Source organism: Astyanax mexicanus, chromosome 11 (genome assembly GCF_023375975.1).
Source record: "Astyanax mexicanus isolate ESR-SI-001 chromosome 11, AstMex3_surface, whole genome shotgun sequence".
NCBI classification, from domain to species: Eukaryota; Metazoa; Chordata; class Actinopteri; order Characiformes; family Acestrorhamphidae; genus Astyanax; species Astyanax mexicanus.
The window spans coordinates 22,814,374-22,831,974 of record NC_064418.1 but is presented as its reverse complement, the minus strand read 5'-3'; the positions used below and the strand labels follow the sequence as shown (position 1 = coordinate 22,831,974).

General features: G+C 39.2%; 1 protein-coding gene across 1 annotated transcript in view; it reads left to right on the top strand.

Moving 5' to 3' along the window:
• Window positions 1–724: 724 nt before the first annotated feature.
• Window positions 725–17,601, top strand: part of il10rb (interleukin 10 receptor, beta) — a 34,546-nt gene continuing 17,669 nt past the window's right edge. Inside the window, exons 1-4 of the mRNA XM_049485392.1 lie at window positions 725–967; window positions 4,020–4,079; window positions 13,432–13,561; window positions 14,811–15,001. Coding sequence (XP_049341349.1) covers window positions 910–967; window positions 4,020–4,079; window positions 13,432–13,561; window positions 14,811–15,001 — 439 coding nt within the window. The 5' untranslated portion in view covers window positions 725–909. The remainder of the gene's footprint in view (window positions 968–4,019; window positions 4,080–13,431; window positions 13,562–14,810; window positions 15,002–17,601) is intronic.

Here is a 17,601-nt window from a genome sequence, read left to right as displayed (position 1 = left end):
TAGGCTGCCTGCCTTACTCATATTATTGGCCACGTGGTTTGCATTTTCATTAGGCACTATGTGTAAGTAGTGCTGCTATCTAGTTTTCTTAAATATATTCCGTGAAACACTCACATGAAATGCTGCTGCGGTGACACACAGGCTTGAAAATGTGGAACAGAATGGATTTATCATTTACGTACTGAAGGCATTACTTCAGTTCACTGAAGCGTCTGCACTGACCCCTCCAATTTCATTGTAAAAGTCGCACCCTGGATATCAAAGTACCAGGCTGGAATTCACTGAGCTCCTGAGTTAGGTGTAAGTTTCAGAGAGCCTCATTGTTTTTGGACTTTAGATGCCGCAAAATCCTGCTAGCTTCTGCTGAACAGGACAATTTTTTAGGATTTAGAAAAAAGGAGAATGGAAAGCTAGATGTTTAAACTCAGGTATTTGGGGTATCATCAGATTGGCCAGACCTAATGATCTATGTAGCAGCTCCAATGATCTAGTTTGAGGCTTGAAGGAAAACAAGCCAAACTGTCACTTGCTGATCATTCAGTATCTCATACTATTTTAGAAACGCTGTAGTTAGTGATGAGATTATTATATTCTGCATGAAAGCACGTCTACAGATTCTCACAACTAAATATAGCCTTTCACTTTGGTACTCGCCTAGCCACTCACCCTTTTGTGTGCTGCGCAACTCAATGCAGGGGGTAAACAGTGTGAGAGGCAGGGGGCGCTCTACCGCCCGGCTCCACGCTCAGATCCAGCGATAGACGGAGGTGAGTCACACCGAAACCTGCAGGAGTCTCTCCGCCCCTCAGTCCGCTCTCCGCTCGGTGTGGAACATTGCGTTCGGTTCGGATCACGCTCCTACCGTAACGTGTGATAATCAGGGAGATTCCGATCAGAAGCTGAAGAGAAATGAAGCTCCGCGCCGTGTTCAGCTTTCTCCTGTGGTTTGGAATTTCTCCAGCAGTGGGTGAGTTTTTTTAGACTGCGTTTGTTGTTAATATAAACCCACTAAAATGAATCCGGCTCTGTGACCATAAGTCACCGTAAGGTCCGTGTTGTAGGTTATATGGGCAGATAGCGTTATTTGTCCTTCATGGGTTTTTTGTGGCCGCTGAGGGCTGACGGGCTCGGGCTAAATGTGCAGATATAAACGAAACTACAGCTAGCGAGCTAATCAAAGCTCATGAAACGTAACTAGCTACGCATTCCATATCCTGTAAGAAAAAATCCAGCCCAGGATTTTGTTCCAACTTCAGGAGTGGATCGAGAAGGGTCTGACTGCAGAACCCGAGGCTGCAGTTCTAGGACCCCCATGTTTTCGCGACACGGCCACCTAGCGAAGTGGTCGTGGACACGATGGATTACTGTCGGAATGTGAGGTCGAAATGTGAATCATGATTTATAGCCTAAATTTAATGTATCAAAATATTCTGATATTTTGAATTAGACATCAATGTAATCTACACAGGATGTGACTGTATACAAAGCGTAAAAAGCATTACAAGCACCTAACATTACGTGTTAGCCTAGGATAGTTTCTAATCGCCTGTTAGCGTAAGTTATATTTTTAATGAAAGCATAGCGCGATATGATAATTATTTGCTAATATATGCTTAGCTCATTGATAAAAATATAAAATACCATATTCATCATGTTCACTACGTTTAAGTACATTAAAATAGTGTAGCGCCTCTTGATAACGTTAAATACGTATTAATAAATACTGTTGTACCAAGTTCCTGGATTTTTGTGCGTGTGTGAATTTTAATAGTCGAATTTTGTTGGATTCTGTCAGAAACCTGTAAAGAACTCCAAAAAGATTTAAATCTGTCGAAAAGTAGTTTGAGTAGTTTGGGTAAAATAAGCTTTAAATGTATCTGTGTATAGCCTATCTGCAACAGAGCCGCCCAGGCAGCTGAAACAAAATCCTGGGCTGGATTTTTACTGTCTGGACCTGGATTAGCCATTTAATAACAATAACGATAGAGAACGATAGCCAGATAACGTGAGTTTATATGTAACTCTGTTTAATGTCTTAAAGGAATATAAAATGCTAGCTACATGTAGGGTAGCAATGTCTGTCTATCAGTAAACCACTCTTAAAAGCTATTATCTTAACTAAGCTAGGCTAGGCTAGCTAAGCTAGGACTGGGAGTAATAACTGGAGCTTCGGACTTTGTTGCTAACTGTTAACATTCTTCGTGTGGAACTTTAAGCTGTTAAAGTTAAATACAACGTTGTTTACTGTAGTCGATAAGCCCCAACAGGTTGCACTTCAATGTAAAAATCTGTCTGTAGAACAGGAACGCAGCCATAACAGAGAACATTAGGAGTCCTGAGTGAAGTGAAGGGTGAGAGTTTACCAGACATTAAACTGCAGCACCTGCTGTCTGTTACACCTGGAGATATTTACTTTACTGTTATGAGTTCAGTGCACTGGGATAAAGAATTTAAATTGCTCTTGAAAAAAACACAGCTTGGAGACTAGTGTAATTAATCAGAGAACTAGCAGATTTAAGTAGTACAGCTGGTGCGGTGGGTAACAATTAACTAGCCAAGAGTTGACATTAAAATCAGTGTTTTTATTGTATTTATATGTTGTTATTTTTATATATTATATATTGTGTGTAATCCAATTTCAGTGTCTAAATGTTGTTAAGGGAATACAGTTAATCACTCTTTCAAATGGTGTAATTGCATTATGTTATTATTTAACATTATATCAGTGGTATTACTAAAATGGTCTTAATCAATTCAAATTTATTTCCATAGCGTTTATTTACAACTGATGTCACAAAGCAGCTTTACAGAAATATGATCACATGACAGAGAATCAGGCAACACATTAAACATACAACATAGAACCTCCAGTGAGCGCAGAGGCAAGTAAAACCACTGGTCAGACAACTTTTAAATTAGCCTGAGAGTAGAGACAAATGGTCCAACATCAATCTGTATCGGGTCAGAGAGGTGGGCAGTCAGTACCTTGGAGGAAAGCAAGATTAGTTTTGACTGGATTTAATGGAGAACACAAAATATGAAATATTATCAGAGTGTGGCTAATGACTCCAGCAGATCCGAATAAAACAGCCAAACTAAAGGGAGAGAGCCAGAAGGTAACATAGACACAGAGGCTCCCTGAAACACTGGCATCCACCAACTCCACCGTCCCCACAAACCTGAGTGACCGTGTGCAGTGGGAGAACAACAACTCCAACGTCTCAGTTTACCACAATTCCCTCTGTCCATGAACCCCTGAATCTGCAGCCTTATCTAAAGAGAAAAACATTTATTTCCAAAAGCTAAACTAAACAAGAAAGTTTTTAGTCTAGATTTAAGACTGTGTCTTGAGTCCTGAACATAATCGGGAAGGTAATACCAGAGTTGGGGGGCTTTATAAGAAAAAGCTCTTCCACCTGCAGAGCTCCTCTGAATTCTGGAAACTACTAGGAAACCAGCATATTGTGATATAAGTAATTGTGGTGGATTATTTAAGGGAATGAGGTCTCGCAAATACTCAGGAACGAGCCCACGTAGGGCTTTATATGTTAACAGGAGACTAGTCTATGCAGAATTTGACTGGAAACCAGTGCAGAGCTTTACAATAATATAATTTGCTGCAATATATTGTCCACAGCTTTTGTGACAGGCCAAACATTACATTATATTTAGCGCATTTAGTGCTTTTATCCAAAGTGACTTACAAATAATGAGGTACTTTAGCCGTACAGGACATAAAGTCCAAGGCATAAACATGTAAGGCAGGGCCTGGAAGAGAAGGAAAAGAGGGGGAGCAAGAAATGAAGCTATAAGTTTGTTAGAGGAGTTAGGAGATTATGTGCTTTTGAAGAGTTCTGTTTAAAAGGTCTTTAGAGGATCCAGTGATGTTCAGGAGTAAAATGTACACAGAATAAAACATGGTTTTATCTTGAGGAATTTACTAATAGAATTTAAATTTACATTGACTTCCATTAAAAGTAAAGAAGATTTTACCTCTTGCCAATCGATTCTCTTTACAGGTACAATTTCACCCTGCCTCCCGTGGACCTTCAGGACACCAGAACCTATTTCTATGTCAGGTAAGACAGAAATTATTAAGAACAATCTGTATCGTTCCAGCAGGAACCCATTCTCACTTCTGATGCCAGCAGTTTAAACAATAATAGCTGTGTATTTAGTTATTTTGAGAGCACAGCAAATTTACACTGTTAAACAAGCTGTACGCTGACTACTTTACATTGTATTAAAGGGTCATATCTTCAGTGTTATCCCATGAAATTATATAATAAAATAGTTACTAAAATATGGGGGGTGATGCTGTAAATGCAGCACTATAGTCTAAAAATACTTGCCACTAAGTGTTATACAATGCAACACCTGTAAACAAAGTGATACAACACTCTCAGTTGACCTATTACACACACTATGCAAATCAATTCCATATGCAAATGGATCCCAAATCCTATATAAAATAACAAATCGAGATTCAGGCGGCTCTGGATTGTCTGACAAAAGACAATTCCAAAAATTGAGCACTTTTTTAAACAGGGCTGTTTTTCATGTTGCAGAGCACGAGGTGTCCCAAGGTTCAGAGAAAAGTCAGAAACAACTTGTTTCTATATCAGGAAATGTTTCTGAGGAGAAGGAGCTGGTCAAATGAAAAGCAAAGGTTTCCAAACCCAAAGTTAAATAAATAAATCAAAGATACAGAGGATATGGTTTCCCTATAATCATTCAAAACCTGGTATACCACAAAACCACTCCATTAGACAAGCTGCACTTAAAGATTTCCGAGAGCACTTCTCTCCCTTCAGATCTAAACAAGCCCACTGATGTTTCAGCCATCCACAGAAAGAGGACATCACATGTCATGGGTCTGACAGGATGTGCTGCTAAAACTACCACATAATCTGGAGATCAGGCCTCAACATCACTCAATGTGTTTAGTGTGGCCTGATGGTGGTGGGAAGTTTGGAGGTGTGCAGTTCATTTACATTTGCACCTTATTATCCAGTTACTGCAGAACATCTGAGATTGTCAGTAATCCAATCAAAATATTTACTTGATAACAGGAAAACTTTACGAGTTTACATGAGTCCAGGTTTTCCTTTGCAACCAGTGAATAAACTCACAGAATAAGAAGTGATGTAAAAGCCGAATTTCATTCTGCAGCTCTTTTTAACACACGGAGCTGCAATTTGATCATACATCATGTAGAAGAATATTTAAACTCAGTTTTGACGTCGCTATCGAAGTGTTTGGACAGCATCTTGTTGTGTTAAACACTGCTTGCTTATTTCCACGCTGCTTATTGCTTATTTTCCACTGAGACATCCCAGAATATTCCGGTTAAGGCTATATATTAGGTGTGTCACGAGTCTCTAAATCCTCAATTCGATTTTATTACGATTCAATTCTCGATTTTCTTTGTTCTTTTTTTTTACAGCAGAGAGGCCTATGCCAGTTTTAGATTAGTCTATGGTCAGTCATTGGTTTGATTCATCAAATTTACTATATCTTATTTCAAAAGATGGGCTTGATATAAGTGATGCAAAGTGATACAAGTGATCTGTAATACACCACATTAGGCACTAATGGTCAAATTTAAATAATTTAATTAAGATATATATGTAATGCCATCTAGTGGCTTTTTTTTGGTAGCAGCAGTGTGCACTATTAAAACAGCAATGTGCAACATAAAATAAATAATAAAAAAATACAGGAACAGTGATGTACAAAATAATAGAACAATTAGAGCCTTAACAAACTGAATTATATCCTACTATAACAGTTACATAAAAAAATAAGACTAAGACTTTTTCAGTCCCTGAGAATGACGTTTTTTTTTTCTTTAACAAATATATAGTATTAAATTTATCTGAGAAAAAGATGCTCCTTAAGGTACCAAAACTATTAACATATTTGAGGCTAGACAAAACATCTGTTAATTTTATATTTTCAAGTTTTTCTTTAAGAAGACGAGAATATCCACATTCTCTGGAGAGGCTGCTCTTTGTCCGCGCCGTGTGCTACACCATTTGCGTAGCATGCATAGCTTAGAGGGAGGGATCGTCGATCATCTTTTTGACTTTGATGCTCGAGACCATGACACATTTTCGATCGATTTCGATAAAATATCGAAATCGTGACACCCTTACTATATATGCACTGAAACATCCCAGAATACTCCAGTTAAAGCTATATATGCACTGACACCCCAAAATACAAACCAAATTAAGTTATTTGGAGGGGGGGTATGCATGGTGGAAAAAGAACACAGCATTCCGAGACAAACACTTGCTACCCTCAGTAAAATTTGGTGGCAGTTCAAAATCTACTGATGAATTCATGCAGAGGAACAACGTTCTGGAATGATCATCTCATCTGTGGTGTGATTTAAAGCGGGCTGTTCATGATCAGAAACCATCAAATCTGCCTGAACTGGAGATGTTGTGTAAAGAAGAATGATCCAAAATATCTTCAACCAGAAGCCAGACTCCCATTGGAAGCTGTAGGAAGCATTTAGAGGCCGTTATTTCTGCAAAAAGGAGGATCTACTAAATATTGATTGCCTAATTTTGTTTAAAGAATTATTGCACACTTGCTGTAAATCCTATAAAGGTTATCAAACATCATTGTGTCCGTTTGCTGTATGATATATATTTAACTAAAATTGCTAAACCAATGATTTATAAAGGTTAATTACGAAAATTATCCTTCAATTATCCTTTCAAACCACTGTACACTATATGGACAAAAGTATTGGGGCACCTGCTCATTTACCAAAATACATTGATTTTATCCTGCTTTTGTTTGAGTAACTGTCTCCTCTGTCCAGAGAAGACTTTCTCCTTCATTCTGGAGCATTTCTTTGAGTTAATTTGTGCTCTCAGCAACAAGTGTGGTAGTGAAGTCAGGAGGGTTTATCTGACATCTCAGAAGTTTTATATGTATTCCTCTGTTTGTGTTTGTAGATTGTATCTATGCAAATGCTGGTTACTGTCATCACAATGGCATGCTGTGTCAGGCATTTCCCTGAAGGGTTGTACTGTGTTAATATTTTTCTAGGGTGTGTTTGAATGTACTGCACTGCTCTACAAGGCTGTACTTACAGCTTTATACAGTGCCAGTCAAAGGTTTGGACACAAACCTGATAGAACAGGTGGTTGGTATGGTATTACAGGAGGTTGCTGGGTGGTGGGTATGGTATTACAGGTGGTTGCTAGGTGGTGGGTATGGTATTATAGATGGTTGCTGGGTTTTGGGTATGGTAAGGTATTACAGGTGGTTGCTGTATGGCTTGCATGGTACTACTGGTGTTTCCTGTGTAGGTGGTATGGTATTACAAGTGGTTGCCTGGTGGTTTATTGTAGCACAGGTGGTTGCTGGGTGGTTGGTATGGTATTATAGATGGTTGCTGGGTTTTGGGTATGGTAAGGTATTACAGGTGGTTGCTGTATGGCTTGCATGGTACTACTGGTGTTTCCTGTGTAGGTGGTATGGTATTACAAGTGGTTGCCTGGTGGTTTATTGTAGCACAGGCGGATGCTGGAAGGTTCGTATTGTAGCACAGGAGGTTGCTGGGTGGTTGGTATGGTATTACAGGTGGTTGCTGTGTTTTGGGCATGGTATGATATTACAGGTGTCTCCTGGGTAGGTGGTATGGTATTACAAGTGGTTGCCTGGTGGTTTATTGTAGCACAGGCAGATGCTAGGTGGTTGGTATTGTAGCACAGGAGGTTGCTGGGTGGTTGATATGGTATTACAGGTGGTTGCTGGGTGGTTGGTATGGTATTACAGGTGGTTGCTGGGTGGTTGGTATGGTATTACAGGTGGTTGCTGGGTGGTTGGTATGGTATTACAGGTGGTTGCTGGGTGGTTGTTATGGTATTACAGGTGGTTGCCGGGTGGTTGGTATGGTATTACAGGTGGTTGCCGGGTGGTTGGTATGGTATTATAGGTGGTTTCTGGGTAGGTGGTATGGTATTACAAGTGGTTGCCTGGTGGTTTATTGTAGCACAGGCGGATGCTGTGTGGTTGGTATTGTAGCACAGGTGGTTGATGTTTTTTTGGGTACGGTATTACAGGTGGTTGCTGGGTGGTGGGTATGGTATTACAGGTGGTTTCTGGGTGGTTGGTATTGTTGTTGGGTGGTTGGTATGGTATTACAGGTGGATGTTATGTTGTTGGTATGGAAGCACAGGTGATTTAATCAAATACACGTCGCCAATGTTGAGCTCAGGCACTGAGTTGTGAAGGGTTTTTGTGGATGGAAAGTTTGAGTCAGTATGAAATGACAAAGAGAGAAAACTGTGGAACAAGCTGCCTGAGCTCCTTCTGCTAAAGAGGAACAGCTTCCTGTTTTTTGCTTTTTTTTAGCTGAAAGTTCAGTGAGGCGTAGGGTGAATCTCTATTCAAGCTGCTTGAAGTTTCAGGGAGAGAACCCTGTAGAGGCTCCTTGGCGCAGTGCTTAATTCCTCTTTTTAAATTTTGCTTAGCCAAAATTAGAGCCTGTCCACTTTTTCTTTTTTATCTTATTAAAACATGCTTCTTCAAAGCACATCCATCACCACTAGACTCTTGAACATCAGGTTTGTATCATTATAGGGATATGAGTAGGGCTGAGTATAAAAATTTAATTCCAAAAAGACATTGACCAAAATGTGTCTATACTACCGAGTACCGATAAGTTTAAAAAAATATGTATATAAAATCTGTGCTTATTTTCGGTACTTTGAATGAAACGCACGTAAAGGTGCTGAAAGTGGCAAGCGTGCACAGCGAGGTAAAAAGTAAAATGTTGATACCACTAATATCAAGATCATTTAATTTTGCCATTTTAATGCTGATTATTTTATTTACATTAAAATTCCAATTAACCCTTTGAACCGCAGACTATTTTTTGGTGTGTTTTCTCCCAGTTCATGTCAGTTCCCTTTTCACTTGTTATAACACAGTTATGTTAGGAGTCATTTTTCTTTATACCAGAAGACATTAAGCTGCATAAAGAGAGTTTTTGAACTTGTTGTTTTTCATTGTGCTGAATCTTTTTGTTGTGTATTTAGGCATATAAAAGTTATTTGTTGTTCAGCAGCTGCTTTAGGAGTCTGTCTATAGATCTATGGAAAGGAGAACATGGGTTAAACTGGCTTCTCAAACTTCAATCATACAATTTTCCTTTGTATCTATACAAAAGAATGTGAACAACTAAAGCCAGTTTCCAAACTCTCTGTTCCATTCTTCTGCTTAGCAAACATACACATTACTCCTAGACATACATCTGTTCCTCTGTACCTTCAGATAGGATTAGAGCCACCAAGAGCCTCCTGGTAGAGTATTAGTGAAAAATAAATCAGATACTGTGGGTTCAAATCTCAGGAATGAGATCAAGGTGGGAAATTAGAAAATACAACTGTTCAAATGCAAGTAAATCTATTAAGTGGTAAAGTTTAGGGTTTAGATGTCCCAAACACTTTATTGCCACAGAGTTTAAGTCATTTGATTTTGAGTATCTGCCGATACCGAGTTCCCATCCTATACTTTGCTAATGCAGTTAAAAAAAAAACATATCAAAATTGTTACTGAAGGCGCCCAGTGGTCCAGCGGTCTAAAGCGCTGCCACTATGAGCAGGAGGTTGCAGGTTCGAGCCCCAGCTCATGCAGCTTTGCCATCAAGCTGCCGGCGTTAGAGGGAGCAAAATTGGCCCTGCTCCCTCTGGGTGGGTAGATGGCGCTCTCACCCCACATCACTCCTATGGTGATGTCTGCAGCACAGGGCGTCTGTGAGCTGATGTACCGGAACTGAGTCTTTGTGCTTTCCTCCAAGCGCGCTGGCTGCTCGGCAATGCTGCATCAGCAGCAGCTTGAAAAGAAGCGGTGGCTGACTTCACATGTATCGGAGGAAGCATGTGTTAGTCTTCACCCTCCTGGTGTGTTGGGGCATCACTAGTGATAGGGAGAGTCCTAGTGGGTGTGTTGGGTAATTGGCTGTGTAAATTGGGGAGAAAATGGGAAAAATTAGAAATAAAATTATAAAAAAAAAAAAATAAATGTTACTGAAGTCAATTTTTATCACAAAATAAACAAGTACTAAATGGCTACATAAATGATTTCCGTTTGAATGTCCATGTTTTCTTAAATCAGCACATTTTTAATGCTGTGATTTTCCTATTTTTGATACAGTAATACTAGTGTAGGGTAGTTTAGGCCTACTAGACTTTTTTTTTTTCAAATTTTTCCCATTTTCTCCCCAATTTACACGGCCATTTACCCAACCCATTTATTAGGACTCCCCCTATCACTAGTGATACCTCAACACACCAGGAGGGTGAAGACTAACACACGCTTCCTCCGATACATGTGAAGTCAGCCACCGCTTCTTTTCGAGCTGCTGCCGATGCAGCATTGCCGAGCAGCCAGCGCGCTTGGAGGAAAGCACAGCGGCTCAGTTCCGGTACATCAGCTCACAGACCCCCTGTGCTGCAGACATCACCATAGGAGTGATGTGGGGAGAGAGCGCCATCTACCCACCCGGAGGGAGCAGGGCCAATTTTGCTCCCTCTAACGCCGGCAAAGCTGCATGAGCGCGGGTTCGAACCTGCGACCTCCTGCTCATAGTGGCAGCACTTTAGACCGCTGGACCACTCGGCGCCAGGCCTACTAGACTTTTTACTGTATTATGATATCTAATGGCAGTTTTGATGCTTTCAAATTAAATTATTTAAGTTCGCTACTCTGTTGCTACGTTACTGAGTTAAAATAAGAGCTTTAATAGAGGAAATAAACACTGCTGCTATAGCTGCATATATTGTAGTCTTACTGAGTGCGTTCAGCTGAGTCTATAGTGAAGTCACATGTTAGTGAAGTAACAACGTAATTTACACTTCCTATTTTTCTTCCTATCTATCTTTCTATCTTTTTCTTATACCAGGTTTAGACTACACGACTTTTTGAGTCATAAATTGTTGAGACTTTCACACTGCACGACCGATCAGCGACACAGGGTCACAAATTACCAACCAATCAGGTTACAGTAGCAGAGATGCAGCATCTTTACTGATTAGGACCTGTTTACTCGCCTCTTAGTCGCTGACTGTATCAGATATTTAGAATGGCAAATATATGTGGGGGTCTGTGACTACGGTAATCAATGAAAAACTGTTGGCGAGTATAGCAATAAACAGTGCAGAATATAGACATCAGAAAATATTGTGCAGCCCTATGTAGTGTATTAGAATTTGAACAGCAGAGCTGCAGTGATATAACTGATCTGTCAGGTGCACAAATACACCTGTTCTGCCACTAATCTGTCACATGTAATCAACAGTAGAAGAAGAAGAACTGAACAGAATTGTGGGTTGTAAAGGGCTGGTCTAAAGCAAGTGGCAGATATCAGCATTTCTTCTCATTAGAATCCAGGAGATAACCTAAAACGCAAAAGTATTGTTTTATGAGAAGTGGGAAAGGGCTGAGATTGGGGTGTTAAGTGACGGGCCAGTAGGGTTGTAGATATTAGCCAGTACGGTTTTAATTGTACAAGGTTGTCCTGGTATGAAAATAATGTATACTCTTCTTGCACTGAAAACTGAAAAAAGTGAAATGTAAATAGCTCTATTAAGGCAAATATTCATATTGTAATATTATGATTGGAAAAGCAGGATTTAGTAATGTGCATGGGTTCTGTGAGCTTTCGTTTCAAAGCAGTGTTTCTTTTACACGGTCACACACAGGCTTTCTAGTAACAGCGTCTTAATTCTATTGATGTCAGGAATTGACACACATAAAAACAAAACAAATTGCATCACATAATTGTATGCACAATAATAGTGTTTCAGTACTACAGGACACAACATTAAACATTAAACAGTATATACACGGTGTTCCAAATTATTATGCAAGTGATATTTTTCTTAGATTTTCAAAATGGTCAATAGAAGTTACAGTCAGTAAAATTCATGTCATGAAAATCTAATTTTATTGAACAAAGCTCTTAATGCTAACAGTATTTTATATATATATATTTATATAAAAAAAAACAAAAATGCTATGTTCCACATTATTATGCACCATAAAACATTTTCAAAACATTTTATTGGTTGTAAAGAACTGCAAATGGTCATTTCTTTTTTATTTGAAGCATTAAGTGGTCACATTTACTCAAATAAATATCTGTTTCAGTACAAACATCCTAACAGGCTAAGTTACATGTTAACATAGGACATCTTTTTTGTTATCACAATTGTTTTTGGACAATTTCTGCTTGAATTTACATTAGGCAGAGGAGTTATTTTTGTACTGATGTCATTTTCACACCTTTGGTGACCCTAAAGGGGCTACCAGCTCTCTCCCCATGATTCCGGCCCAAAACATGACTCCGCCTCCTCCTTGCTGATGTCGCAGCCTTCCTCATTTTGCCTTTATCTGCACAAACCCATCTGTACTCTGAATCAGCCACAAGTCTCTGCACAGTACAAAGATCACGCTTCAGTTTTCATTAAATATCTGTTTCATTAAATATATGTTTTCATGCCATGTCCAATTCATTGCATTCATTTCGCACTTTTCAGCAGCAGAGCGATCCTTTTTCTTTCCCATATTGCTTAAAACCTGTGGCCTGCTTAGTAATGTGGAACAGTGCAATTTGAGTTTTTAATAAAAATATTTGTTTAATAAAATTGGATTTATACTTAACGGGTCATGACTTATTATGAATTATACTGACTGTCATTTACATTGGCCATTTAGGAAAGTGATATAATGAAATCATGTGTATAATAATTTGGAACAGGGTGTAGTAACAGTTACCCTGCGTTCACACTGGAACGCGACGAGTCGCTTGTGTCGCCCAGCGTTTGTCGCTTGTGGGCGTGTCAAGCTCAACGCCCGCGTTTATCATGGTCCAGCCTCCGACAAGAAAAAAGGCACAAAAAAGGAATCACTTGGCCACTTTATTCTCCAGCTATAACTCCCAAACTTGCTGGACTCTTGTGCGTTTCTGTGATTTAACTGCGCTGGAAACGCAGCCGTTCCCACAGACTGATGTGGGTCCACCCCGTTCAACAGAAAGAACCGGGAAAGAAACTAGAAATTCAGAGAGCAGGAGCTTGAGGACGTCGAACCGCCTTGTTTGTGATTGGTCCAAAGAAAAGCTAGGAGCCAATCGGGTTAGAATGTCGCTTCACCGCGTCATAACTCATTTGCATAAAGTTGAGAAAAATTCATCTCCGTGTCGCTTGTCGCTCTGTCGCTTTGTCGCTTGTCGCCTCTCGCGTGTCGCGGCGACAAATCGCGCCCTGCCATAGGAAATGAATGGTCGCCTGTCGCTTTGTCGCTTTCCAGTGTGAACGCAGGGTAAGCTGTTATTACTTTTATATTCAGCCATCCAGCTAATAGCATGCTAATCTTTCTCTCTCTTTCTTCTTTAATCCACAGGTATGGCTAATTTGCCAAGACCTAGAAACGTCAGGCCTCAGACTCTCAACACAGATTACATCCTGAAATGGGATTGGGATCAGACAGCGAGCAGTGAGAGTAGCACTACCTTCACTGCACAGTCTCTGGCGTAAGATTGTGCTACCTAATCAATATCATTACTTTAGTATTGATGGTAATATTTTATTGTCTTGTAATTGATCTGCTGTCACTGCTACTTCTACATGGCCTTATGGAAGATATATGTTTTTATTCTAATCTATTTTATCTATTTTTCTATACAATTACAGTCTGGATTAACATACTCACTACTGTAACAGAATAAAGCTTTTAATTGCTGTTAATTACGCTTTCACGATAGCATAATGGCCACTGAAGCTGGGTAAAAAAAAATTGATACCAGCAAGGTACCAATTGAAATGTCTTGGTACTACTGAGTACCCGAAAAAAATTTACACAGCAACATACAAAAATGTGACATAAAACCAGAGAGGTAAACATGTCAAAGTGCAAAAAAAAAGTACTTCAGTTAATCGAATAGATTTAATTAACCTCCCAGCCCTACTCCCTACATTGCAGACAAAATGCTGTGTAGCCCAAGTGGATTTGTGGCCGTCATAAAGATAAATGACTTAGTTTATCTTACGCTTATAGAGGTTAGAGCACTACGTTTTGAGAACCTTTGGCAAGTGATAAACATTTCTGCAGGACTATAACTATTAAGTTTACACAACACATAACTTTGCTGTTCAGGATCTCATGAACTGTTTACTGGGTCTCATCCTAATAAAATACTGGTAAAATACTGTGAATGTAAATAATGCATTGTTCCCTGAGGTCTGTGTAATACTTTTGCACTTGATAAAGTTATTCATGATCTAGTCTTTACTTTTCTATACACTGTATTAACATTTTTAGAGTCTATAGACAGTGAGTGTCATCCGGGCAGCTAGAAAATAATCATGGGCTAATGTTGAACCTTGCGGAATACCGTTGTGTACTCCAGAGATCACTATTTACATAAATAAAGTATGATATAATCCTCCCTCTGTTTTTGTCTTGACTGGCAAAGTGCCAACCAGGCTTTCTGTTACATGCCCAAAGTTTGTCCACAGATATTTAGACAAAGATAAGTATACTAATTTTACCAAAATGTGAACAAAAACATTTCATGTGGGTTTCATAGGTTTCCTTCTTCGGCAACTTTGGGAAAAAGTTCAGTCTAAATTATCATTATTATAAAGCTGCATCTGTTGTTGCCTCTTATTCAGTTTAGCTTTGTTGTCATTATATTAATACAAGGTTGTACAAAACAATTGAGAATGAGGTTTAGTCTCCAGTGTCTCTGAGCTGTTCTGTTCCTCCCTCTGTCTCTGTAGGAAGTACAAGGTCAAAAACGCGAAGCGAAAGAATGACTGGAAAACAGTGTGTGAGTGCACATCGGAACACCACTGCGACTTCACTGGTGCGGAACTGTACTATTTGGGAATGTGGCTGCTTCGTGTGAGAGCTCAGAACGAGTCGCACGTGTCCTCCTGGGTCCAGATTGAATTCTGTCCTGACAGAGACGGTGAGCTGCCTGCTCCAGTTTACTGGACTAGTTTACAAAACACTAACTCCAACCATTTCACTTTGTTGAGTAATCTTTAATTGGCTTGCTTATGTGACACATTTTGATGTTGTAGCTGGGTTTCCATCCAAACATTTCCCAAAAGAAAAATAAATTGTGTTATTCAAAGTAACTTTAGCTGGCATAGGCTACTGTGATTAGCAGTGATCTTGAAACAAACAAAATGGAGCTGTTTAACTGTACTTTAGAATCCTGTTTTCATTTCATTTGCAGATTGTTTATGTCCATGTTGGTTACAGTTTATGTATGTCGGGCAGTTCAGGCAGTTTCTCACGTAATGAGGGATAAAATCTAGGAATGTCTCGATCACATTTTTTTCTCTGAGTCCAAGTCTAAGTCGTTTGATACCGATGCCGAGTCCTTATCTGATACTTTGACAATGCAGTAAAAAAAAGAGAGAACACATCTGAGATGTCCCTAAAGGTAAATAATTTATGATTAAGTTTTATAACTTAATTAAGTTATTAAGTTTGTTTAATTATAATTTAAACAACGGTACCAAAATGTACCATTTTTATCGCAAAATAATCACATACTAAATAGCCATATAAATGATTTCCATTTAAATATACATTTTTTCTTAAATAAACAAAGAAACAAGTTCTTTAAAATCAAAATCACAAAAAACTCTTACATATTACAGAATTATAGTTAAAAATTATAGTTTCAAATACGTTTAAACAATGTTTTAAACTATGTAATGTTTAAAATGTAAGGTGATGCATGTTTCTTGTGAATCTGTTAAGGGTAGTATAGTGAGTATATGGTTGTATAGGAGAGGACAAGGTAGCATATGGTAGTATAGTGAGTATAGGGTAGTATAGTGAGTATAGGGTAGTATAGAGAGTATAGGGTAGTATAGAAGAGGACAAGGTAGCATAGGGTAGTATAGTGAGTATAGGGTAGTATAGAAGAGGACAAGGTAGCATAGGGTAGTATAGAGAGTATAGGGTAGTATAGAAGAGGACAAGGTAGCATAGGGTAGTATAGTGAGTATAGGGTAGTATAGAAGAGGACAAGGTAGCATAGGGTAGTATAGTGAGTATAGGGTAGTATAGAAGAGGACAAGGTAGCATAGGGTAGTATAGTGAGTATAGATGTACATGAATGAGTTTCTCCAGGTCAGACAAAGAAACAAAGAAAAGGCTTTGCAATGTTTCTGAGTTGGAAGAAGCTTCTTTCTACTGGGATGATTTGTTTATCAAATCTGAGGTCTGATTCAAACAAAACAGAAGACTTGACCCACGTAGACAGATAATCCAGTTTATTTAAGACATTGGGATAGGGAGAGGTCATGGCACTGGTTCTTGTGTCACTGCGCGCTCTCCACATTTGACACGTTCTATGCTTTCAATATTATAGCTATATAGCCCTGTTACTACCTTCAAATGCGTCAAACTAGTGCAATTTAATTCACTTCATAAGAATACTAATTCACACTGCGACCGGTGTGGCAGGATTTAGGTAAACCTAGTTTTCTGAAAAAAATAATTAATTCGTGAGTATTCATTTGACTCTGTTGCGAGGCACATGCAAGCCAACAGCGTGTGTAGAATGGCGACAGCTAAGATAAAATACATCCTCTCTCGTCCACACTTGTAGATAAAATGTGCTCGAGGAGAGAACTTTGGGCATGTTTTGCTTATATCGCTAATAAAGACGGAAACCCAGCAACACCAAAAACCCAGTTTACAAACGGTGTTAAAAATCTCTCCAGAACAAAGGAGCTAAGACGAACAAGCACCCTGATCTCTATAGAGAGCTGGAGAGTTTAGTGAAATGAGTTAAGATACACTCTGTAACTTTTCCTCTTAGACTCTGTAAGATTTACTAGTGAATGCTAATCCAGCTGTTTAAGTGTCAGGGATAAGCTAGACTAGTTTTGCCGTGTGAACTTGAGGAATTCACGTTTCCATCGCAAGTTGAATGTAGCCTGCAGGCACGTAGCCTGCTTGGTCCTTATAATATCCCGTTTCCTGTCTCTCGGACGTGGTTGCGGAGCTCAGGGGAGCTAGTTTTCACCGCATGCTTAAATTCAGCTAAACTTTCCCTTCCACTTGCTTTGGGGTAATACCCAAACTCAGTTTTTTATCCAGCGGAAAGAAATAAGCAGAAACTGGTTTAAAGCAATGTACTGCCCATTTATTGTAGCCTGCTTGGTCATAACTCAAAAATAAAATGAGTGGTTGTGCTAAAACAACCTAATGTGCTGCTCCTGCTGCAGTGCCTAGGCGACTTACTCACTATTTTATGTGGTACACGGTGCACTGTTGTGTGTTTACATTGTAGTTATTCCGCTAGAATGGTCACACTGCTGCTGCGCCTGCTCTTCTATGGTCGTGCTGTCTGTTAAACTGCTGCTTTGAGATTTTTACCATTTTAGTGTCTGTAAATTGTTGTTTTTCTTCATTTCGTTTTGATGTCCTCCAGATAATGCATTATGCTTCCTATTAACAACTGTAATATATATATGGTAGGGGCGTCACGATTCTCTAAATCCTCGATTAAATGTTATTTTAGGGTCATGATTTGATTTGATT